The sequence below is a fragment of the Clytia hemisphaerica genome, unplaced genomic scaffold (assembly GCF_902728285.1).
Source record: "Clytia hemisphaerica strain Z4C2 unplaced genomic scaffold, Clytia hemisphaerica genome assembly, whole genome shotgun sequence".
NCBI lineage: Eukaryota > Metazoa > Cnidaria > Hydrozoa > Leptothecata > Clytiidae > Clytia > Clytia hemisphaerica.
In genome coordinates this window covers 113,557-140,512 of record NW_027103855.1, presented here as the reverse complement: position 1 = coordinate 140,512, position 26,956 = coordinate 113,557, and the positions used below count along the sequence as shown (strand labels likewise).

The 26,956-nt window shown below is 36.2% G+C and overlaps 1 protein-coding gene and 1 long non-coding RNA gene across 3 annotated transcripts; one reads left to right on the top strand and one right to left on the bottom strand.

Annotated features, from left to right (window-relative positions):
* Window positions 1-635: 635 nt before the first annotated feature.
* LOC136808166 (uncharacterized) lies at window positions 636-20,854 on the bottom strand. 2 transcript variants are annotated; one of them, XM_067064707.1, is made up of 9 exons: window positions 20,804-20,854; window positions 20,602-20,691; window positions 7,831-7,958; window positions 7,160-7,258; window positions 6,280-6,360; window positions 5,548-5,619; window positions 4,422-4,531; window positions 3,562-3,839; window positions 636-2,530 (listed from the first exon to the last, which is right to left on the bottom strand). In XM_067064707.1, the coding sequence occupies exons 7-9, from the start codon at window positions 4,481-4,483 to the stop codon at window positions 2,112-2,114; spliced, it is 759 nt and encodes a 252-aa protein (XP_066920808.1). In that variant the 5' UTR covers window positions 4,484-4,531; window positions 5,548-5,619; window positions 6,280-6,360; window positions 7,160-7,258; window positions 7,831-7,958; window positions 20,602-20,691; window positions 20,804-20,854; the 3' UTR covers window positions 636-2,111. The 2 variants fall into 2 exon arrangements, with proteins under 2 accessions (XP_066920808.1, XP_066920809.1); XM_067064708.1 differs by lacking the exons at window positions 7,831-7,958; window positions 20,602-20,691; window positions 20,804-20,854 and adding an exon at window positions 18,947-19,069.
* LOC136808167 (uncharacterized) lies at window positions 17,840-22,731 on the top strand. Its single transcript, XR_010846829.1, has 3 exons — window positions 17,840-18,073; window positions 22,305-22,386; window positions 22,600-22,731. It is a non-coding gene; the product is annotated as an uncharacterized lncRNA (long non-coding RNA).
* Window positions 22,732-26,956: the final 4,225 nt, after the last annotated feature.

The following is a 26,956-nucleotide window of genomic DNA, read 5'->3' as shown; positions in this document are numbered from 1 at the left end:
ATCACTCGTTGACCAAAAATTGTCAAAATCTTCAAAAAGTGGATTTTTTGTCAAAATTTTGCATTTTCTTGATTTTTTGGCTTAAAATTTCGCTGGAAAGACTCACTTTTGATTGTTTTATTGCTTAACCATTAAGCACAATCCAATTTCTACGAGTTAGACCAAAACTGACATTTTTAACTCAAACTGGGCATTACAGGAGGGCTTCGTCTCCTACATAGCCCATGTCTGATATATACGACATTGGCACTTAAAGGGTTAATCATTTCACATTTTATTTATTAAAGTGCACACGATCGAGTCCACATAATCAATGCCAAATTCAAAATATATTGAGAACTTTGGGCCATTTTAACGTTTTTCAGAATCTAAAGCTCGGACAAGAGTTTAGTACTTTCAGTTTATTACATTTGTTATTTAGATTTTTCGGCTTTATGAGCTTTTGATCCCGAGAACCCTAAATCTAATATTAAATGCCACCGTCAAAAACTCTACACATTCAAGTGTAAATCAGGGTACTTAAATCATCTGCAGTTTTAAAATTTTATCTTGGATTTTGGATGTAACTGGATCTATTAGTTCTTTGTAACTGATAGAATATTATAACGAGGCAAATAGAAATTCGAAACACTATGTCTATGTGTGATACCCTTATATTTTATTCATATTCTACGTTAAAATATAATATTCCTACAATAAAAACAAAAATGAAAATTTTGGAGACATCCACGTAAAATCCGATGACATGAAATAATTGTAAAGGGGTTAAGGCCGGTCTCCACTTGCACGCGGCCTGCAAGCGCACTTTTTCGAGCAAAGCTACCGCGCTATTGGTCAAAAGAAAAATGAAGCAATTCCAATGGCGCGATCTGACGCAACGGTTGAAAAAAAGTTGAAATGTGTTTAACTTTTTTTTCAAGCGCGCGCTACATTTTTATGACGTAAATAGATTTAGAACGCCATGGTTAAAGCCAAAAAGAGCGATTGCAGCGGGCGCAAGTGAAGACCGGCCTTTACTCTTTAATTAACAAATAAATACATATACGAGGCGCGATTCACCCAAAATAGGTATTGTAAATAATAAGTTTGCTTTGTCGACCCCGTAAAAGTAAAGAGAAAAATATAGAGCTTATAGGTACCAGAATTTTTAATGCATTTATCGTTTTGATATTGATTTTGATTTAATAACCTGAAAGCTTGGTCGTCTTTTGACTAAAAATCATTGCGTTGGTTTTTTGGGGGCTGAGAAATCGAAAATCTTGAAAATGCTAACTTTAAAACGATTTATGTTCAGTGATTAGTTTAAGCCAGCAAAACAAAATACTTTGACAGATTTTGTTCTGTATTTTTTTCCGGACACGCTTTAAAGTAAAATCAATTGAAAGTCTGTTCTATAAAATTAGCAGTCCGCACATTTTGAGAAAAACCGCTCAGGATTATCCTTTCAATGAGGTATTACTTTTAATTATATCTTTTTAATACAAGAGCAATATATCAAAATGTGCGGACTGCCAATCTTTTTGGAACAGACTTTAATAAAAAGTGAAAATAAAAACAAATACAAATTAGTGTCTGAATAAAATACTATACTGTTTCTAAAACTTACTATTAAAGCTTGTGGATGGTCAACAAAAAGGAGAACTTCAAAAATAAAACGAGGTAGTGAAAACAGAAGAAATCGCAGTCGAAAGAGGCTTAAAATTTCTTTCAAGATCGTAAAAAAATGGTCGAGAAGTGTTTTAAATGTCTCCTTACCAATACACCTTTTCGACCGTAGTCGCAAGTCAGGCGAGTGCCACTTTAATATTTAATCAACACCCTAAACTCGATCCAATCTTTTTTTACACTTTGTTCGAAAAAAAGACTGGGACGGTTTTAGGATGGTAAAACGGACAAAAAATGCCCGCACGTCAATTGGCGAAAAGTCGAAAAGGTGTATTATGTTGTCAATTAGTACGTAAAATACGACAATATTTAGATAAAAAATATAGGACAAATAAGAGTTACTGTAAATATGCTAAAATTAGAAAATATAGCATAAAAGTTTGCTAAAAGGTTCAAAAATGTATAAAATATTTACAAAAGACTTAGACTAGAAACTATCTTCTCCATCATAGCTCATTTAAAATAGACTGATAATCGAAACGGAAATTTGTGAAAGCGGGTGAAGAAAAGTCAAAATCTGCGTAAACTAATTTCTTCTTTCTCTTAGTATTACCAAGTTTCTTTCCCGAGATTGTTTGGGAAGAGACGTTCGTATTCCATTTCAATGGTGAAGCTTGGTCTTTTGGTAGAAGGCTGGTCATTGCAAAAGGGCTGTAGAGGGAGTGTCCAAGTAAATCAACGCCACCCTTCGATGATTTTTCATCGTTTTCTGTACTGAACAAAGAAGTCAAGTTTGGCCGTCTTTTCGAATCTTTGGAATGATCTTTTTGTGAGCGTTTGAACGAATTGGTTGGAGGGGATTGTGGCACATTCCCCGTTAAGAGTTTCCGGATAACTTCCGGTTGTTCCGGTTGTGGTTGAGAAGCTATGGTTAGAAAATGAAGCGTATAAATGAAACAAGCCGGAACGCTTATTGGACCTACCTGATGATTAAAGTTAGAGCAAGTAGGGAAGTGTATTTTAAGTCGAGTGCTGGAACACCAAGGGGATAATCAGTAATCGTTCGAGTTACGGAAATTCGAGGTAAAAAATCAGGCTTAACTATGGTTAAACTCTCTAAAAAGATTTGTTTACTGAACACACACTATTGTTCTTTAGTAAATTAAACCACTGGCGTCATGACGTGGGAAAGAATATGTTCCTATTTTTCATTTCATCATTGCAATGTCTTCGACGGACCCGACAGCTGATTGGTTGCAAGTGACGTATTGACTGATTTTACGTCACTTACAACCAATCAGCTGCTGGGTCCGTGATGTAATGTCAGAAGACATTGCAATGGTGCATATCATAAATAAAGATCAATTGTGTCTGTCCAATAAAAATTTTTTTTAGTAAGTTAAACCGTAGTGTTTGTTTTCTCATCGAAATCACCTTGATTCAGTCGCTGGGATAAATCTGATGGTAAGTCGTGACTGAAAAAGTATTCCAAGGCAAACTTCAAAATCCGTAAATAAGTCATGGGAAAAATTATGTACCTTCTTACCGGTCCTTTTTACTCCGGCCCCTTTTACGCCGGCCCTTATTCGGCCACAGCCTAATTTTGGGCTTACGTAAATATTGCCAAAACTTTTAAAAATCGCTATTCAGGCTTCAAAACAGTAAGTATTAGCTAAAATTTACATTAAAATGTCTTCTTTCAGTATTAAACTGTTGAAAATTCCATTGAAAATCATTGAATTTTGTGAAGTTTTGGATATCATGCCTTTTAAATTGAGAAAAAATGGTCAAAAATACTTTTCCCATCCGGGTGATCTGCTAATTTTTTCCTGTGTAAAAAATCGTTAAAGCGCAGAAAACGCTACATTGCCGTATGCCGTGCATCTGAGTCTTGTGAATACGGGCTTAGCTAACTAGGCTACTTCCGTTGCGAAGAATGATAAAAAATCCACTAACTTTGTACGCCGAGTATTGATTTTAACGCATTCTCATTAGCCACGTGGTTTCTCAACGGGTTAAGTGGATTCATCAAGATGTGCAACTGCTTATACTGTTCTTCCTGCTCCTTCTTTCGTTTCTTCTTCAAATGTTCACGGCGTTCTTCAGACTGTGGACTTGCGCTTGATAGAAAATTCGATTTCTGGGAAGTGCTGCCGGAGAAGTAATCTTCCAGTATGGAATGTTTTTGACTAGACATGGCCTCTTTTTTGTCCTGGATCCATTTTCGAAGTGGTCTAAGATGAATCGTAAAAAGATTTGAAAAGGAGTTAACAATTTGCTCTTTTTGGAATGAAATTTCGATTAAGGATCATTCTTCAGGGTGTTTGAAAAAATAGTAGCTAAAATTGCTCTTTGTTTCTTTTTTCAGTTTAGCAAAAACCGAACTCTAAAGTAACGATGGGGAAGAACGTTTCTTATGAGGGCAAAAAAAAAAAATCAACAATCCCCACAAATTCAGCAATCATTCCAAAGTCGTAGCACAGTCAACACTGTCTGGCATATTTTGAGAAGCTGAGATCCGTTTCATTTTTCGATGGAAATAAAAAGTCAATATTTTAGCCGTAAAAGCTTTTGCGAATAGAAACTTTAACGTGGTTGAAAAATCGCGAAAATTTCTGATATTATTTACTTTCGCAAAGTAAAAAATATTTTTTCGCAAGCATTAACCTTTCGCAGAAATAGAAATTTTCAAACAAAGTTGTAAAAAGATGTAAAAGGTTAGAATTATACTTTAAATATGATATTTTACAAGATGTCTCGCGAATTGCCCACAATTACCGTTCAAATTTCAGAATTGATAACTTGTACTTTCTCACCTAACAAAAGGATGTATCATAAAAAAGTTGTTAGGTGTGAATCCAATTTCTTTGGGTTTCATATCTCGTTTGTGGGCTGGTAGGTAACTCAAGTCAAACCAACGAATTTCCTAAAAAATTTCAATAACAAGATTTGCACCATTGCAATGTCTTCCACGGACCCAACAGCTGATTGGTTGAAAGTGACGTATTGATTGATTTTACGTCACTTACAACCAATCAGCTGTTGGGTCCATGATGTAATGTCAGAAGACATTGCAATGGTGCATATCATAAATAACAAGCTTTGAAACCTTCCAATGCATAATACCTTTCAACCGTTTTATTGAAAGAAAAGGAACTGATTGTTTTTTTGCTAAAATACTGCTGAAAGAATGGGTGTAATAAATTTGGTTAACTTTGGGAATTTTTGGGAGGGAGAAAAATGACCATTTTCTTCTTTTCTCACTTCTTGAAAACCCTAGTAACCAAGCAACTACAAAAGCTTGAAAGTTGGCTCCCTAGTAACCAAGCAACTACTAAAGCTTGGAAGTTTGCTCATACTGATATACCGCAGCGCAGTCGGCTTTAAAGGGACTGGAAATGGATATACAAGGAGAAATCTTTCTCGGAGCACGACATTCGTAGGCTACCTTTAAAACAAGGGTTGATAGGTGTATTAGACAGGATACTTTAATGGGATAAATATTCGGGGGGATTAAATTTCGTGGATTTTCGCGGATTCGGGTGTCATCCGGGAAATTAAGCCCCAATGGGAATTTAGAAAGTCCTTATCCGCAAAATATTTCTAAACAAAACACGAAAAATGTCAAATAAAAACTTTTTGAATATTTACTGGCATCGAAGTGGCGCTAAGAATGCGTATTTCAACAACCAACATTCATGATTTGACGGTAAAAGGCACAAAATCATGAAAATATTGTCACCCAATGAAGCCATCTTCGAAATTCAGTCCCCACAAAATATTAAAATTTCATGGATGAGCTGAACCGTGAAACTTAACCCCTGCGAAATTTAATCCCATTAAAGTATCAAAAAATATTGTTCAATGACAAAGTTGGTCTTAAAAACACTGACATTTTGTAAAAAAAGATAAATGAATGAATGGATGGATGAGGTGTCTTACTTTGATTTCACCTCGAGTGTTTGGTTTGAAATCGAACGTCTTGTCAACTCCTGGTACTATGTATAACCGAATCTGCAAACAGAAATCAAAACTAAATTTCAATTTAGTCACATGGCCACTGGTTGGTATTTTACAGACCGGTCCGTATTTTACCTAAAATGCTCACTTTTGACATAACCCCTGGTATGATTTAGTTTAAATTTGGTTAAAAGCTTGTATTATCAAAACCTAAAACTTGTCAAAATTTTAAGTCAATAGTATTTTCCAATCACTCGATACAGTATTTAGGTAGAGGGGATATTTTCAAATAATGGTGAGGTCATCAGGTGGAGATGGCGTCATCAATAAATCCAAATTTCGTTTTGAGGGGGCTCTTTACCCTCTCCCAAGATACTTGAAGGGTTAAGATTCAAACCAATTTATGTCTTTGAATTGAATACACGTTTTTTCTTTATAAGAAAGTCCAAAATTTTAAAGCCTTGAGATGTTAACTTAACTTTTGAGATTAACCCTAAGAATGTTTTTAAAACATCGGCTTTATTTTCATCATTTTATGGTGTTTTTATAATTTCTTAAGAAATCCCATGTCTTAGAGTCGGCAAAACCTTCAAATATTCTTCACTTGTTCTTAATAATTGGACCAGCGAAGCTTTATGTTCTTCTATAGTTTGTTCTCATTAAAAACGTGTTGTAAAAAAGATTCACGAAAAAAAGAAAGTTATATCTTCTCACCTGATGGTCATGAAAATTGTTCTCGATAAAATCACTTTCTTTTGCTAACTTTGAAATATCGAAACCAACTTCTTCCCAAACCTAAAAGGCATAAGGTTAGAAAAATCTCTGACAGAAAGACAGAAGAGCAACCAGCTATTCTTCCCTTTACAAATTATGTTACCAAGCGGGTTTATCTGAGAAATAAAAGTTGCTTACGCTATATTTTGAAAACTTTGCAGTCCTGTTTTTATCTTAAGGAAACAATCTTAATATGCTGTATTTTCTATTCGCTGAAAAAATAGCATCATTTTTGGGTGAAGACAAGTGAATTCATATTGTTTTCATGTAAGATTCTGACGATATATTTTAGCAATGAATTTTAATTGGGGACATGTTAAAAGCAAAACTTGGTATTAGTCATTGACTTCCAACTGAAGAGCTAGACTCGAGACTCGAGACTCCTGGATGGGAAATGAAACCACTTATTTCCCATCCAGAACACCTGCACGTGGTTTTTACACAAACGCCGAATTGAAACTAAAATCTATCCCTATTTTGGATGGAAAATAAGTGGCTTCACTTTTTCTTGCCTGGGAAAGGTTAGAGATTCTACTCCACTCTAGACCTTCGGGCTTTAAAGTCAATGGTTGATATAAGTATAAAAACATGTTTTACAAATTGGTAGAGGAAAAAAGGATTTTCCATTTAAATAATTATGTGCCACAAAATAAACATTTCAAATAAATCTAAGAAGATACAGAACAAATTTAAAATTCCTTTAAATTGGGCAATAGGTCCTTATTTTTATAAAGTAAGAGTTCCAGTTTCCAAATGCGAATTCTACGACGAATTCTAGTTATGTATGCGTTCTTGATGAACAGATTTCAAAAAACTGTACCTCTCTGATAGCACAAGTCAAGCCTTCTTCATCTTTGTTTACTTTTCCTTTGGGAAATCCCCAACTTGCTTTGTTGTGGAAACCTTGAACCAACAAAATCTGAAAAAGGAATTACTTATTACTTAATTTATTTAACATCTAATTATTTAAATTTTACATTTTCACCTATTTTGAGGCCTATTGAGATAGCAGTGTAAATACAAATGTACTGTGTTAGATTGATTTTGAGAGCATATGAAAATTATTCTTTCAATACTGGCAACTTCATGTTTTGTAAAAAATCAGTGATTGGAATAAATTTTCAAAGAACTCGTTACTTTTCATGTCAATGTCCAATGCCAAAGTTCAAAAACAGACAAGCCACACTATTGTACTTTAAACTTTTTAAATTTAAATTTAGAAACGATTGTCGGGTATATTTAGCATTCTGCCTGGCAACTAACAACTCATAATTTTAAAAAGATGAAAACTTTTTTGCAATTATGGTGGCACGGAAAGGATTAAACTGTTTTAATATTTTGTTTTTAGATATTTAAAAAATTAAAGATTCTTAGGGATGGTCTCGAAATATATTTTGAGAAAAAAAAATTGAAAAATTGTTGTCCAAATCATGTTCAATAAAATAAAAAAACACCTCTTGGATAAATAAAATTGAAAATATGTTAGAATACCTGCTCTAAAGTATCATCAATGAGGATTGCACCAAACACAGGAACTCTGATTTTGTATTTTCTCTACTCTTCATAAATAGCAGATACAGATTGCCCAGTCTTATTCAAAAATTCAAATCGTGAAAAAACTAATATTTTGTTAAGGAAAAAACATTGTCCAGGAATTTCAGGATCAAGACACATACCTCTTAACAGTTTCAAGCTTAAAGACTTGTATATCAGGGTTCGAATAATAGATTCACACTTCGCAAAATGCAAAGTGAATTTTAGATTTAGTGACCCAAAGAGATTTCCTAACTCAAAAATGCGAAGTTAAAAAATTATAAGAAAACACCTATATATTTTGCTACTTCTTTCATTTGTTTATCTATTGCTTTATCAACTTGCAACCTCGCAACTTTTTCTTCATTCGTTTACCTATTGCTTTATAAACTCGCAACTTTCTTCATTCATTTATCTATTGCTTTATAAACTCGCTACTCCGCAACTTTCTTCATTCGTTTATCTATTACTTTATCTACTTGCCACTTCGCTACTTTATTCACTCGTTTATATATTGCTTTATAACTTGCAACTTTATTCACTCGTTTATCTACCGTAGGACGGGGTGAATCGGATAGAATTGGAAGGTTTTGGGCAAAATGCCTCTTCCAGACAAGACCTACCACCCAATTATACCGCAGAACTTGACGAGTGGGGTCTAATTCGCGAGTTTAGAAAATTTCATTTTCAAAAGTTTCTTCTACGAGGAACAATCTTCAATCGAATACAAGAAAATCGAGTCACTCGTTTCGGGGTGAAGTGGATAGAATTTGACGGGGCGCCATTCGAAACATAAACAAACACTCTCTATATTTTGTGGTGGAGCAATACCATTTTTCAAAAATTACGTTTTGCCGAAGTTATAATTTGAATTTATGCAATTCTCACAATATAATTATTCATTAGATGGAGCGTCATAAAAATGTAATACCTAAGGGATATATATTTGGGTAGTACGTTTAGTATCATTGATAATAAAATTTTGATTAGTGTGCGCTGTGAAAAGTGTTGGTTGAATGCACGATAGAAAGTGCAATGTAAGAAAATGAAACGTCTCTGAAAGGTCTGACTACACTAGCTAAATCCAAGTTTGTTTCTTTTATCTAACGCTTGCGTTTCGTTCCAGAGTAGAAAATGAAAAGGGAGAAGTAAATAAATGATTAAAAAAGAAGAGCATTAGAGAAACTGGACAACTTACGAAAATATCAAATTTTCATTGAAGCATCGATCGATAGAGTCATCAAACACATGTTATACTATTTTCTTCTGGAAAATAATAACATATAAACTCCTAAATTATCACTATACAAAATATACAAAGACATTGTATTCACATGAACAATGAGTGACTATTAACATTTGAACATTTATTCCTAGCTACTCTGAACACTAACAAGCCTCTTGGGATAGTGTGGCAGTAATTAAAAATGACATGATGACGGTATTTGATATTTTTTAATTATTCAATAATTAACTCCTTTCCATTTCTCGGCTCCGTATCACTTAACAACGCCTTCAACTTGGGGCGCAAATGGGCGATTCGCGTTTTAACGCGAACAATTTTCCGCCCTAACTTTAGAATGAAAATACGAAGAATAGACATTGTTTTTCGTTTAGTGAACAAAAGATTGTACCGTGAGAGGTCCTAAAGCCGACAGCCCAGCCTAATTCCGACCCCCCAAATAACTGTTATGAAAAAAAATTCTATGTTTACAAACATTCCCTCTCCAAGTTGAACGATAAACTATTGCTAGAACTCTCGAAACAAAACATCTAACAAGATAGCTGTAATGTCAAGATGTCAATTAATGTAATTAAAAAGTGTGAGTTGTAAAAATAATTACCTTTTATTCTGGATCAGTTGCTCATGTTTAAAACGATAACAGTTTTGTAATAAAAGTGACTTGTGCGGGAAAAATACGAAACAACTTGGACTGGTTTCCATCAAGAAACAAACAGACTAAATTGTAAAAATGGCGCGAAGTTGAAAAAAGGGCGGATGCGGTAGCACTAATTTGTATAACAAACATCGAATCAATGAGGCGGCAACTATCAACGCCCTCTTTACCAGGCCAAAAAAAAAAGTAGTCTTGTTTCCGGAAATCGGCCGGGTGAACTTTTTTTTGGAAAAAAATATATCTCACCCGGCCGCAAATAGAAAAAAACTTTTTTTTTGTGCAATCGAAGAAAAAAAACTTTTTTTCAAACTGAATATTTTAGACAAGTAAGCTAAAGAACGCAAAACGTTTTCTCAACATTATTTAGTAAATTGTACGCAACGCGTTTACTTCGGGTTTGACTTTTGTTTTTGTTTTTGTGTGTGTGACATTCGAATGTTTTCATTGATTCGAACGTTAGAATGTTCGAAAAAGAAATCAATGGAATGTTTGGGTTATTCGAATGTTTTTGTTTTTATCGAAATTCACTGACAAAAATAGATCAGACGAGACAGGAGTTGTGAATAGAATTACCTTAGAGTACAGCTTCTTCTTAAAATTTCGTTTTTTCAAGTAAAGAGACATCGAACCTGGATTATTTTTTTCAATTAGAGTTTTTCTAGGAAAATTGAAAAAAAAAAATATTTTCCGGCCGCCCGGGTGAGATTTTTTTTCGTCACCCGCATTTCCGGAAACAAAACTACTTTTTTTTTTGGCCCCACCTATAAGTCCGGATGTTTATTTACGGAAGGCCCGCAATCGGATAGCTCTTCATTTAAGTGTACTCTTTGACGACATATATTATCTTTACTAGAATAGGAGCAAGGTGTCATGTAATACATAATAATTGTAATATACATCGTCTATTTGTATTCTTATCATGTAATATATAATATAATGTAATATACGTCGTCTATATGTATCCTTACACAAAGTCCTAGCCCCGCAAGCAAGGCAAGTGCCAGTGTAAAGTAATAGAAACCAGGCTTGATTACGTAACGTTTCAAAATGAGCACGCTCATACACAGACCTCTTTTATATTTTCGTGTGCTTTGGAAGATCAAAACATCTCGTTACTTTTTATGATGCTGTTACTACTGTTGTCATTTATGACGTTGTGCATATTGCAATAAAAAATATGTTTTGTTATAAGAAGCAATTATTGTTATTTGGTTCAATTGGTTCAATGTATCAAATCTCTCAGTTTAGTTGACACTTTGGTATCTTCGTTGCGTCACAGCGAAAGGTTTGTTTTTATTTTAGTTTGTATCTTTGAAAGACCCCATCGGCTTTAGGCTGGGCTGTCGGCTTTAGGACCTCTCACGGTATACAACTGGCTTTCTTAGAACACAATGCCAAAGGAATCTCCAATCACGGTCGCTTCATTATTTCTTATTCGGCATTTCAAAAGACGGTCCGAAAATCAGAAGGTTTTCTTCTTCAATTTTCGAAGAACATGTTCCAAATCTTCGAAGTCATATTTTTCCGATAGCTTGATCAATCAGTGAACGTGATCTGAAAACAGAATGGAAAAAGACATCGTCAGTGAAGTATGAGAGGCGATTAAACAAATTATCCGATTCACCCCGGGTATCCGATTCACCCCGTCCTACGGTACTCCATTAGTCGAACTTAGTCATAACATTAATGGGACAAAAAAGTTCGCTTAAGTTCAACAAAGTTTGATTAAAAATACCGTTCGATTGATACGATATTAATTACGTCTGGTGTGATACACCTTCAGTTAGTGGAAATACCTCCATTTAAAACATGTTTAAAGTCCACAATACCAACTTTCTTTTTATTACGGAAACCAAACAAATGAGAACAAGTTATTAAAACTAAAAGTCACCACTATGTGGTTGTGACTTAGGATTTGCAATCGATTTCCACAGTTTCTTGTTTCTACCTCATTTTTAAACCTCTTAGAAGGAGAACGTGTCATTCGATAAGGAATTCTATAACACTTCATGGCAGATTAAAAAGACAATTAGAAAATGAAAGTTTCTTTGTTTTTCATTTTCAATGTATGAACGAAATTTTCAGAAGATGCTTTATTCGATAAAGTATCAATTTGGCAAAAGTGTAGCACAGATTGAAAAGGACATATACAAAGAGAAGGTTGAATTGCTGAAAGAGACTGCAGAATTTTTAAAAATACAGCATTTCGAGGATAAAACAAAGAAGGCGTTATCACACCTGATAACCTGTAAAATCCAAAACCTTCTTCCAGACAATTGTTCAGTTTGCAAAAGAAGGTATCGTATCAGCCTTCATGACTGTCCGATTCTCGAATGTGCCATTTGTGGCCAAGGGGTCCACAAACCTTGTTGGTTAAATCTTGCATCAATTGCTACAAATGATTTCAACCAACCTGTAGATGCGGATGTCTTCAAAACCTTGGTCAACCCTCTAAATCTACCAGGAATGTTTTACATTTGCGATCCCTGTAAAGTTACTACCATTCCAAGTGATGAAGAAGGGAATAGTAAGCGTAAAAAACGTACAAAAAGTACATCCCAAACTCAGAACAACCATCATCCAATAAATACTGAAGCTCAGGATACAACCCTTACAGTCACAACCAATTCAACAACTGATGTTGATGTTGTCGACATTGACCAGTCATCTGATTATAATTTCTCTGCTGGTAAACAAAGTGAAGATGACGAAACAAACAAAACAAGAAGAGGCGAAATCAAAGATAATGAAAAGAAATCCCAAATCTGCAAATTTTACAAAAGTGGAACATGCAAGCATGGCCTAAAAGGAAAGGAATGCAACTACACTCACCCTAAAATGTGTCGCAAGTTCACACAACATGGAACAAGGCAACCAAGAGGATGTAACCTTGGAACTAAATGCAAGGACTTTCATCCAAAAATGTGTTTAGATTCCCTTCGGAAAGGAGAATGCTTTTCAGAATCCTGTCGTTTTGCTCATGTAAAAGGAACAAAAAGACAACCTCCAACTGTGAAAAGTAGTGTAGCGCACAATAACAAACAATCAAACAATAACAAACAAGAGCCTGGTCATTTTTTAGATATGATTCGTCTGTTGAAGGAAGAAATTCTGGAAACACTGGGACAGAAAATCCAAGACATTCAATTTCAAGTACAAAACCTACAACAGACTCATCAATTACCTCAACAACAGACTCACCAAATACCTCCACAACAGACTCACCAAATACCTCCACAAGGACTACCGCTCAGACCACCATTCCAAATCCCTCAACTACCATTCAACCCAATGCAAACATTCCTGTAGTAAATAGCTTTGCATTTTTTAACATACAAGGGCTTTGTCCACAAACAGTACCCAGCAAAGTTCCCTTTATTAAAGATAATGTTTGTAATGAAAACCAACTTTTTGTTGGATTGTCAGAAACTTGGTTATATAACCATAAAGACGCAGAACTTAAAGTAGAAGGTTTCACTCCCTTCCGATGTGATTCAACAAGAAAGAAGAAATCTAGAGGCAGATTTACTGGTGGAGTTTGTTTTTATGTCAGGGATGATATTGCAGCTTCATGCGAAAAAATCTATTCTCACTCCTCGCCCAGTGTACAACTTCTTTGCCTATACTCAAGCATCGAAAATCTGGCTATCCTGGTAGTCTACCGACAACCTGACGACAAAGCAAATGGTAATCCTTCAACCGCAAATGATTTTATCATTCCTATCAATGGTGTAAAAAATGCACTTTCAAAGTTAGAAACCGTACCAAATATCATTTTTGGAGGTGATTTCAACCTTCCAAAAGCAACTTGGCCTGAGGGCCTTCCAAAATCAGGATGTACTATCAACGACCGTCTTATTCTAAACTCTTTGAATCAGTTTTGCAACGAATTCTTCATGTCACAATATATCGATTTGCCAACACACAAGGACGGAAATACATTAGACCTTGTTTTCACTAACAATGAACAAATAATACACAGCTACACAACAGTACCTGTATTGCAAAGCACATCACATCACGAAATTGTACTAGTATCAACAACTCTGAAAGTTCAAAACTCCTTTCTGGACGACGATCAACAAGAGCCACGCACAAAATTCAACACACTGAATTATTTTGCTGATGACATTGATTGGGAAACTATTAAAGATGATCTCAAATATGTCAACTGGCCAAGTGAGTTCGATACTGAAGACCCAGATGTTATTTTGGAAACCTTCAACAACATATGCTACAGAATATGCGAAAGCAGAGTTCCCGTGAAGGCCAAGACCACATCAAAAACGAAATCAAAAGCTGAGAGATACCGTCACTCTCTTACAAAAAGAAGAAGAAAAATTACAAAAAAACTTTTACACACCAACTCCAAATCCAAGAAAGACAAGATAAAAGATGAACTTTTACAAATTGAGAAAAAACTTCAAAAATCTTTTAATGAGTCAAAGCGTCACGTGGAAAGCAAAGTGATTGACTCAATTAAAAAGAATTCAAAATATTTCTTTACCTATGCAAAAAAGAAATCGAAAATTCGGTCTAATATCGGACCCCTATTGAATTGCAATGAAGAACTTACACAAAGAAGCAAAGAAATGGCTGATCTCTTAGCCGACCAATATGCTAAAGTGTTCAGTAAACCAAAGCAACCACAACCACAACCTAACCAAGACAAAACAAACGTCAAGATTGATGAGATTAACATAACAGAAGACTCCATCGTTAAAGCAATAAATGAGCTGTCTCCATCATCTTCTGCAGGACCTGATGGATTTCCAGCTATGTTTCTCAAAAAATGCAAAGATGAGTTATCCGTTCCACTGTGTTTACTCTGGAAGAAAAGCCTAGAAATAGGTCTTGTTCCAACTGAACTGAAAAAATGCACCATAACACCAATTCACAAAGGAGGAAGCAGATCTCTGGCTGCCAACTACAGACCTGTTGCACTCACCTCGCATGTGATAAAAATTTTCGAGAAAATATTGAGAAATCATATTGTAAATCACATGAACAACAATGACCTTTTCAATCCAAACCAACATGGTTTCAGAAGTGGGAGATCCTGCCTTAGTCAGCTTCTCGAGCAACACGACCTCATTCTTGACATATTAGATGAGGGTTTGAATGCAGATGTTGTTTACCTTGATTTCTCAAAGGCTTTCGACAAAGTCGATCATGCAGTTGTACTTGGGAAATTAAAGCAATTGGGTATATCCGGACCAATCCACAGATGGATTGAATCATTCCTTACTGAAAGATATCAAACAGTAATAGTAAATGGTGTCAAGTCCAAAGCCCAGAAAGTAATTTCAGGAGTCCCTCAAGGCAGTGTATTGGGACCTCTTATATTTCTAATATTGATTGGTGACATTGATGAAAAAGTACTGTACTGTATATTGAAATCATTTGCTGATGATACACGTGCCACCAAATCAATCAAAAACACAAAGGATGTTGAAATTCTTCAAAAAGAACTAGAAAAAGTCTATGACTGGACTGAAGAAAACAACATGAAACTAAATGACACAAAGTTTGAACTTCTACGCTATGGTCCAGATGAAGAAATAAAAAACCAAACTCACTACAAATCCCCTTCAGGAGAAAATATCGAAAGGAAGAAATTTGTGAAGGACCTGGGAGTACTAATGTCAGATGATGCTGTCTTTACACATCAAATAAATTCAGTTATTGAGAAAGCAAAAAACTTGATTTCCTGGATTCTGCAGACTTTCTCTTCGCGTTTACCCCAACTAATGCTTACTCTTTACAAATCATTGGTTATTCCAGTCATTGAATATTGCTCAGTCCTATGGAGTCCAAGTGCTGTCAGTTCTACCCAAAGATTAGAAGAAATCCAAAAATCATTTCTCAAAAGAATAACTGGCACTCCAAAAAACTATTGGGATTGTCTGAAAAAGCTAAAACTTTACTCACTTCAAAGAAGAAGGGAGAGATATCGGATCCTGTATACATGGAAAATAGCTGAAAATCTGGTTCCAAACATCAACAATAAATTTCAATTCAAGGAACTCCCAAGATTGGGAAGGATGTGTGTTCGCACCCATAGTTCAAAACTACGTGATAGCACGCTTGTTGTGCAAGGTGCTAAATTATTCAATTCAATGCCCAAGAGTATTAGAGATATGAAGAATGTTACAGTCGAAAAGTTCAAAAACTCTCTAGACAGACACCTCAGTTCGATCCCATCTGGGAGGGCCAAATTGAAAAGTCCCGTTTCTGTCACGGAAGGAAATCAGAGCCTTTTTTGGTCTATTTTTGAAAAATGGTAAACTTAATGAAATTAGTATTAGTCCTGAATTAAAGCCTTCATAGTACTACTACTTCCAAACCAAAATAAATTTCATAAAAAATTTTCCTCGTTGAATAATTGAACTTTGAAGGTTCTGTCACGGAAGGAACGCAGCAAAGACATTAAAAAAGACAAAAGTATGCTGATTCAGATTCCTGTGAATTTAAAGAGAATTTTAAAACCAAAATACCACCAGAAGAAACTTATGTCTATCTGCTTGTCATTGAAAAAAGAACTGAGTAAAAAAAATTAATTTCAATGGCTACAGGCCTTTGCAACTGAGAAAGGTCAGTGTCACGGAAGGACACCGTCACGGAAGGAAAAAATTCCTATTTTTCAAAATCAGCAATAGCGTAAGAAATGTTGACTGAAACTAGTGAAGTGACACATCATATCATGAATCATAGCCAATTTTACTAGTCAGCTCATTTCAAAACCTTTGAACTGTATTTTTATTGTTCAATTATAATGGTGATAATAATTAGGAAATTTTACAGGAAAGATTATATTTTTTAAGCAAAAAAACATAAAAACGCGACCTTGCAAGCCAGTGAGCTACTTCCAAAGGCTCTAATTAGCATATTTCCATGGTGCTGAAGCGATTTAGAGGATTTAGAACCAGCTAGGAACAGTAGTTTTGCCAGAAAACCGGTTTTTAGGCCTCCAGAGCCACCTGGGCTTTACGCTGTGAGCTTACAGCGCTGTACCAGAGCCTTAGTTTTAAGCTTATTCTGAGCTCCATACAGGGCTGAGCTGGTTCCCAATGGTCATAAACCTTGAAGGACACTCCCCTGCAATGGACTAGACCCATTGAAGTCCAGCGGAGGGGGCAGAACCGACAAATTTTCACCAAAATAGCTTAAAAAAGCTTAAAAAGCTCTATTTAAGTGTTTTTAAGGCTTTTTTTAGCAAAAAACGTAAAAACGCAACCTTGCAAGCAACCGAGCTACTTCCAAAGGCTCTAATTAGCATATTTCCATGGTGCTGAAGCGATTTTGAGCGTTTAGAACCCGCTGGGAACAGTAGTTTTGCCAGAAAACCGTTTTTTAGGCCTCCAGAGCCGCCTGGGCTTACGCTGTAAGCTTACAGCGCTGTACTGAAGCCTTAGTTAAGCTTATTCTGAGCTCCATACAGGGTTGAGCTGGTTCCCAATGGTTCTAAACCTCGTAGGACACTCTCCTGCAATAAATTAGACCCATTGAAGTCCAAGATTTCTAAAAATAACAAGATATTTTTAATCCGTCACGGAAGGACAAGGTGAAAGTGTCACGGAAGGACAATAATTTCAGACCTTGTAAGTGAATATGAAGGAGGTTGCTTTGGAATGTAATTTCATTTTTTGTTAGGGGGTACCAATAGTTAGAACTTGCAATAATATCAAGAATAGTGTACTTGCACTAAACTGGTGAAAAAACTTTTTGTCTTGAAATTGTCACGGAAGGAATTCGATATTTGAAAAAAGTTTCTGCTTGCAGTACTTTTTTGTTGTTTGACTTATTTCAAAATGAACAAACCTATTAAACTAACTAGGGTATGTACTTGTTTTAAAACAACATTTCATTTTTGATTAATCATTTATTTTTCAAAATAAGGTCCATTATATTTTGACACTTGTCCTTCCGTGACAAACCTCACTAGTTGTGTTTCGATATAATCACCTGATTACAGAGACTAAAAGTGCGACTCAGTTGATTTAAAAGTTGAAATTGGAAAATTTAAGGGTTATTTTTAAAAAAAATCACAGCTACTTATTTTGTTTGTAAGATTTTTGATTTTGTGTTTTGGTTGACCACTTTTCAATTTGGCCCCAGACGAGCCACAGATTCATGGTTACACAGGGTGCAGGAGAGCCGACTCTAACTCCATTCTTGACATGAAAACTGTTTAGCTGCTGACATCCTTCCTTATTCAGGTTTGATGGATGCAGCATTGTGGTGTGAAGCAGAAAGTTTCTTGCCAGAGCATGAAGCTCGAAGACAACCAAAAGTAACCAAAAGTAAGTATATGAGGATTTCCATTTCCGTAAAATCCCAATCCCCCGTGGTTGCAAAATGGTAGCTATAGGTAATTTCACATTTGGCTAAAGCTTCAGATGCATCCGGCTGGACTTAGAATTTTTTTCAAGTTAAATAGTGACCAAAGGGGGTCTCGAACCGGGAACCTATAGGTTCCGAAACCAATGCCCTATCCACTAGGCCAAACCGGCTGCCGAAAATTCGTTATTTGGGATTACTTATACGAGGACCCTGTCGACGCACCGGACTGTCCGGTGTATTTGCCCGGTGGCAAAAAGTATCATTTCGCTACACCGGACGCAATAAGTCCGGTGTCAGTCCGGTGTTGCATGCAGGGAATTTTGGACGCCGGACATTTATGAAACAAAAAATTAAGAAACACCGGACGCACTGGACTGGTCATGTCCGGTGTTTTGATTGTCCGGTGGAAAAAAATCCTTCTCCGACACCGGACATCCGACTTCCTTAAGTCCGGTGTAGAAATTGTCCGGTGGTAAAAAAAATTCTCATTTTACACCGGACTTTCGCTTGTCCGGTGTTCGTTAAGTCCGGTGCGTCGGCAGGGTCCTCTTATTATACGAAGGTCTAAGTACTATGTATAAATAAGTCTGACTGACGAGTTAGGCTAACTGTCATGATCGCCATTACTCCGAAGAAGCCACCACACGTGTGCACCGCCAGGTGGGTGCATTAGCCGAATCTGTAATTTCTTTGTTCTTTTGCTATTTTCCTAACTGACTTTTCCGACAACTCAACTAGGGTGGTCAGAGGAAATTTCAAACTTAATTGCAGAATACCAAACCAAGTTTAATGGAAAGCCATAACCATCAGAAGAAAAATGAGGGGTCATTTACCTTCCAATTCTTTAAAGTTCCAAAGATATTACATTTTGAAGTTCAGTTTTTCAAGCATTTTCGTGCACGCATCGCCAGCCATTTTGTACCTTCATTACGGCACCAAAAGCGAAAGTGTTTTATGAAAAAATCCGCGCGAGAGGTTTGGTGCGAGTTTTATTTTCCGTAGATGTAGCTGAAACGGGGGTAATTACACCATAATCTTTCCCTTAGCGCTTGCCACCGGAAACAGCTTGATTCTTACTTTTTTCACATTTGGAAAGAAAAAACATTGTTCTTTCTAAAAATTTCACGTTCGATAACAAAATTTGATTTTTTCAATGAAAAAAACGCATTTTAAGTACACAATTTGACTTCCTGAAAAATATACGTTGCTCCAACCAACGAACGTGGTACGTCTCAAAAGCTAAACTATTGCGGGGAACGATGCAAAAAATTCCAGATCGATAGCTGTTTCGGGTGGCTAGCGCTTTGGATTTTAGAACCCCCGGATAAAGAATTTTGCCGTGCCGCGAACAAGAAGTTTAAAAAAACTCACCCGCGAGGACTCATTTTCAAATTTTGAAGGAACATGAAGACATGATGTGCTGATTTTTTCTGCAAAAGAAAGCTGAATAAATTCTCTACACTTTGGAAAAAATACTAATGTTAAAAGAGGTTTCCTTCCTTGAGATATGTAAGCTTGAATATTTTTTTTCGAAAATCTATGTTTTGTTACTGCCGCATGCCTAAGGTCCGACATCCCTAACTCAACTGTGATTTTATAGGGTGGTCAGAGGAAATTTCAAACTTACTTGCAGAATACCAAACCAAGTTTAATGGAAAGCCATAACCATCAGAAGAAAAATGAGGGGTCATTTACCTTCCAATTCTTTAAAGTTCCAAAGATATTCCATTTTGAAGTTCAATTTTTCAAGCATTTTCGTGCACGCATCGCCAGCCATTTTGTACCTTCATTACGGCACCAAAAGCGAAAGTGTTTTATGAAAAATTCCGCGCGGGAGGTTTGGTGCGAGTTTTATTTTCCGTAGATGTAGCTGAAACGGGGGTAATTACACCATATTCTTTCCCTTAGCGCTTGCCACCAGAAACAGCTTGATTCTTACTTTTTTCACATTTGGAAAGAAAAAACATTGTTCTTTCTAAAAAATTCACGTTCGATAAAAAGATTTGATTTTTTCAATGAAGAAAACGCATTTTAAGTACATAATTTGACTTCCTGAAAAATATACGTTGCTCCAAACAACAAACGTGGTACGTCTCAAAAGCTAAACTATTGGGGGGAACGATGCAAAAAATTCCAGGTTGATAGCTGTTTCGGGTGGCTAGCGCTTTGGATTTTAGAACCCCTGGATAAAAAATTTTGCCGTGCCGCGAACAAGAAGTTTGAAAAAACTCACCCGCGAGTACTCATTTTCAAATTTTGAAGGAAAATGAAGACATGATGTGCTGATTTTTTCTGCAAAAGAAAGCTGAATAAATTCTCTACACTTTGGAAAAAATACTTATGTTAAAAGAGGTTTCCTTCCTTGAGGTATGTAAGCTTGAATATTTTTTTTCGAAAATCTATGTTTTGTTACTGCCACAGGCGTCGTAAAGGCCCGACCTCCCTACTGTGAAGCTTTATACCAATAGAAATAATTCTGAAAGGATACTCATGTTCATACCAAGGAGCCTGCTCGATTTGAAAACATATACGGACCATGTCATTTTTTTCATTGTCAGGAATGTTGATCAAAAAACGACTAAAATGGAAGCAATTTAGTGATGAAATAAATTCCATTAATGATTAAAAACTTATCATAAACATAAGTATTCAAAAAACGAAAAAAAAAAATAGTAGAAAAGCCAAATTACCTGCACAAATCTTGTAAAACATCTTGAGGAATCTCAGAAATCGAATTTGAGATTCGGCTATAATGCTTCAGATGCATCCGGCCGCGCGGGACGCGCGCATATACCGCGCGTAGCATAGGGTTAGGGATTTGCACCAGGGTGGCGAAGCCACCCTGGTGCACATCCCTAACCCCTCACCCGGCCGGTGGTGCACCCACCCGGTGGTGCAAACGTGTGGTGGCTTCTTCGGAGTAATGGCGATCATAACAGCCAGACGGTACTAATCGAACGCTTCGATTACGGAAGTAATCGAAGATAATCGAAGTAATCAAATGATTATTTATCGATTACTGCTTTCGATGACAGGTAATCGAACGCATTCGATTACAAAAATCGAATGTATTCGATCACTGAAATTTAATAAACTGGGTGAGTATTCGATTACCCGTTCGATTACTTTTCAATGACCCTTCGATAACGTTCGATAACCCTTCGATGACTTCGATAACCCTTCGATGACTTCGATAACCCTTCGATGACGTTCGAAAACCCTTCGATGACTTCGATAACGCTTCGATGACGTTCGATAACCCTTCAATGACTTTGATTATTGCAAATTATTCGATTATCTTCGACAGTCAGGCAAATCCTTGCATTTGCACGGGGTGTGCATTTGCAACGGGTTTTCTCGACCCTGTGCAAATGAGCTAGAACGCGTCAGGCAAATACGTCAATTTCAACTTTAAAGTGAAAACGGGGGAAAATGAAGATGAACGGGGCTTTCATTTTTTCTTTACGAGATTCTTCATTCATTAATAAAGAATTGTTTCCATTGAAAAAAGATTCCACCCATTCAATCTTTTTTAATCAAGCAAAATATTTTTGGTAAATTTGAGTATTTTTAAACGCCCGCGTCTAGATCATGCGAGTTCGCTACTCGAAAAATTTGCATACGGAACCTGTCCTTACTCTTAGGTGCCAATTAAACGCCCCCCCCCCCGCTTGTTAATTTTTCGAAAATTTTCCAACCCCCCCAGACCTTATTAGGACCCCCCCCCCCCGTTTATTAATTTTTAAGAATATTTTCAGTTGGCTAAAAGAAGTCCCCTTATTTTGCTCCAAAGAGCCTGATTTTAGCCTATATTTTACCTTATTTTTGGGTTTTCAACCCCCCGGCAATTAGGTCCCCCCCGTTTATTGAAATTTCGAAAATGTTCCAACCCCCCCCCCGTTTATTCGAACCCCCCCCCCGTTAATTTGACACCGGCTTTCTTTATGATGCGAACGGCCTTGAGGATCGTTAAAATGCAATTTTCGTATTTGCGTTAGGTCGATATAGAATACACTATTCAGTGATACCTAACACTCCTAAAAATACACCCCTGCATCAGAATCATATCCATATTTTCTTCCCAAACATTAGACTTAGCTTCACTGCAAACAAAAACGACTGATCCGATTATTTCAATACTTTGTTGAAAGTTCAAGCTCAAATAAAGTTTTTACTTTTCTTTTTATTCAGGAGAGATGGATCAAATGAAGCGGAGACGATTTGTCAATATCACAATCATTACGGACTGCTTTCACTAAACTCAAGAGACAGCGTAAGTTACATTGTTGTATGTATGAAACAATGATCTCATCTAGATCTATGTTGAATTCTAGATCGATTTTTGTGCTTCCCATCAACTAGTGTGCGTTACTTGTTACCGTAACTTCGGCAGTTTATCCACAGACTTTTGAGCGACAATCTCTTTTTCTAGTTTCGTACCACGGATCTTCCACAGTCATAACTTCAATTTTCATTCTTTATTTAGTGTGCCGCCACCAATGTTACCGATTGTTACCATTATGAGCTGTTCAGGGAGAGCGTGTTGCTTGAGAGTCGTGAAGAAGAAAATAAGAACCATCTTTTTTATTAAAGTTAACAATTTATAAAATGATATACGTTACGAAATAAATACAACATTAAAAAAAGTGGCCAAAAATAAAAATGAGGCCATTGATCATTACAATCAGTATAGACTGTAACTTCGTTGGTCTTTCTTTTCTTTATGGGCGTTGTTTTCATTCTCTCACGCACATACACCACTGTCTCTGTGCCGCCCCGGTGGAGCTTTTTCCTTCAGTGTGGATGAAAATTTCTATCTAATCGTAGTGTCCAGACGATTTTCAGCTAAGTTTTCTAGTAGTGGGGCGGGGGGCTCCACCGGATCTCTGACACAAGGGTATTCTCCAGAGGGTTTCAATCATATTCTCGCCCTCGCCAATGAATGTGTATCATTATGATATTACTACAACGTTGGAAAATGTGGAAAATACACGTCTCACCTGGATATATGATCGCAATTGTGTTCCCATAAAAAATGAAAACTGAAATAAAAAAGAAAAAGAAGAAACGGCGAGAGAAGAATTGTTGTAATTCATCCTATCTTGACCACTGGAGGACTAAAAATAAGTATGGAGTGGCGGGATTGGGATTCTGAAACACCGTTACCTCACAATACCCGTATTCTAAGTTTCGTATGTTCCGCATTCGAAAATCGAAAGTATGGCCGCGCGGATAAACTCCTTCGCTACAGCCTCACGCCAGCATAAGAAGGAACAATTCTTGTTTTCCAAATCAAAATACAAAGACAATAAAGAAGGATTACCTGGTATATCTTATTGAATTTGATTCATCTTCTTGATATTGATTCTAAACAAAAAGAATGGTGTTAATTGATTGTAAAACCATGCATTGCAAAATCTTAAATTTTCCACCCTGTGCAAATGCACAGAGTTCCAAAAACCCAGTGTATTTGCACCGGGTTTTCGCGCTTCTTTCGATTTCGACCCGTTGCAAATGCAACGTAGCGGACTCCGTGCAAATGCAAGGATATTTGCCTGACTGTTCGACGACCCTTCGACAATCTTTCTTCGACTACCCTATATGCTACATTCAACTGTACCGTATTACTTCGAACAAACGCCCGTGGCGTTTATTTAACTTTTTCGATTTTAGGAGGAACATTTATTCAAAGGGGCGTTTATTTGAGGGGGCGTCTATTGAATAATTTTCCATTTATTTTAGGACAGGCGTTTATTCGAGGGGGCGTTTATTCGAAGTAATACAGTGTATTACGTATTCGTTTTACATATTTCCTTTCAGTTTCCCACACTAAGAAGAAGATTCCTGTGAAAGACCAGAACTCCGGGTAGTTAAAAAACGAGCTTCGAAAAATTATTAGCCCTACCCAGCAGGCTCTCCCGTGTGCACAGTACAATGTACGGCCTGGTTCGATTAAAATTTGCTGTTGAAATAAACGAGGGAATAAAGAGATCGAAGCCTTCGATGACTAGTCGGAGTAATCAGATGGTAATCGAAGTAATCTAATAAATCTTACAAACCGATAGTAATCGAATTTAATCGAATAGTAATCGAATTAATCGAAGAGTCATCGAAGGGTCATCGAACATTCATCGAACGGTAATCGAAGAAGATGCAGATATTCTGAGGCTGGTGAGTATTCGATTATTTCAAAATTTCGCCGTAATCGATAAGTCATCATTCGATGACGTTCGATTATATTCGATTACAATCGAACGTTCGGAACATTCGATTAGTACCGTCTGTAGACAGGCAGCTGAGGTCACAAAAAAATTGGACGGGGTGCGAACAATCCCAAACCACTTTTAATTGAAAATATACAACCTAAATATCTAGAAACCATCAACCGGAGTTGTTGAAATTACTTACCGGACGTGTCGGGTAATATTTTAGTACCTGATGACGTCATGCGTGCCCATAGGCTAACTGAAAAAATTTTGAGAACCAACATAGACATATTATATACCAATTGAAGCGTTTTTTAACGTAGATTAAGAAAATGGTCAGTAACCATATCTGAAAATTTTGCTATAAAAAGTTAGAACGCTTTTCCTTTATGTCCGTAACGTCAATTTTACCTGCCCGAGACGAAAAAAAAATCAAAAATTCAAACTTATCAAAATTGAAATCTAAGACCGCCATTCGAAAGCTCTCAAAAATCGATATAGAAGACTTTTAAGTGGATATATATGATTTCTCAACCTAACTCGAGAAAATCGATCCTAAAGAAAGTGTAAATATGACGTCATCAAAACTTCGGAAGCTTTTAACTTTTTATTTTCAAACTTTCAGACATAGTTACTGACCTTTTTCTTAATCTACGTCAAAAAACGCGTCGATTGGTATATAATATGTCTATGTTTTTTTTCATAAAAATTTTCATTTTGCTTGTGACGTCATCAAATACGAAAATATTTTCGGACGCGTCCGGTAATTATTTTCAAACTGTCCGGTTGATGATTTTGTGTTCAGAAAGGTCGTATCTATTGAAAACAACTGTTTAAAGTTTGCTCGCAAACTTTGTAGCTACTGCACTTTTTTATGTGACCTCAGCTGCCTGACTATGACTTATTTAGACCTTTGTATAAGTAACCCCAAATATAGTCAGAAAGTCTGCCGTATACTATCTTCGCTTTCTGATTTGAATGATGGCGCTGCGATAGAACGTCAGAGGGAACCCCTCGACCGTTTTCGGTCGACGCATGCGTCAACTTTTGAAAATAATTCTAAATTGCGCAATATCTGTGGTTGTTTGATTAAAAATAAAATGCCCGTATTGTTTGTCTTTAAATAATGTTTTTATCTTAGTGAGGAAAACCACAGCTTAATTATTGATTTTGACTAACTGCCATTCAAAACAAAATCTAATTCCGAGAATCTAAAAGTTTACGAAGCAATTCTACAGTGAAGATCTTAAAGAAGAAAACCAATCTGATCACATTGAGAAAATAATGGAAGTCTTTCCTTTTGCCATTAAAGGGAACGACGCATGGTATATTTATGAAATGCTGATCTAGCATTGGCACAAACACCCATACGGAGGAGTATTTAGGAGTGCTGGATCATAACAAAAACCAAAAGTGACTTTATTCCAAAAAATATATTCAAAAAAGTGAATATAATTTACTATAATGTTCAACAACAACACAAAAAGACTTACATAAAACTGAAAGAAAAAAAGAATGTCTTTTTCTTTTGAATGAAATCGAGTGTTTCTATTTTTAAATGAAGACATTCTATTGTGAATTTATTCGAAAACTTCTTTGCAATCTTTTTGTTTACATTTTGTCTTCATTCACTTTCGTTTACTGTTGAAAACATAACAAAGTTTTAGCTATACTCTCAAACCACGTATAACTGTCGGTTAAGCCAATCAGCTTTCGGGCTGACATCAGCATGTATTTCAGAGTATACCATGGAACTACCAGCAACTCCGACCCCTACTATAAGTATAGCGCTATTCCCTTTAAGAAAAAGTAATATTCGATGCTGTTGCTAATATGTTTACTCACTTTCTTTTTCATACGGCTGTCCTCCTATAATTATCTACTTTATCTTTTATCTACGTTGGAGTGCAATTTCTACGCTAATACGGCAGAAAGTATATTGAATAGAATGCTCTCTCATTCCCTGTGTTAAAAACAAAATAGAGAGAGTTTCGTGGTCGCACGGCTTTTTTAAAATACCCTCTCAATATCTTGATTTTGTTTGAGATATAGATCTTTAGTTGATACAACCAAGGGGATGTAAATAAACCTTCGAGAAGTCGAAGGCAAAATGGTAGATAAGATACGGTAGAAATGAACGAAGATCTGATCAGTGGGTGGTAAAAGATGCTTGTTTATTTTCAAATTGGGTGATTAATTTTACACTTTTTGAACAAAATCTTTTGGTTTTTACATCTGAAAACACAAGCGAGGAAGACATTGTTGTTCATTATGTTTTATATACAACAGGAAAAGAAAAAACACTTATAAAATAGTGATTTCTCTTCTGCTTTTTAAAAGTAAAAGTTTATGTTAAACTTTTATGTTTTTTTTCTGCCATTTTAGAATGAATAATTATGGTGTCAGCCCCTCTAATTATGCGAAGACCTTAGTTATAAATTTAAAAAAGAGGGAATTCTGATTGGTTTTAAATTCAAATTTGGTGTGACAGTTAATAGTTTCAGTTACATAATTTGTGGGTTCCACTGGACTCTCTATTTTTTCCACCATCAGATTATCAAAGGCAAAAAATAGTTGAGCTCCAGACCCTGGACTACCCCAAATAACATATTTTCGGCAGCCGGTTTGGCCTAGTGG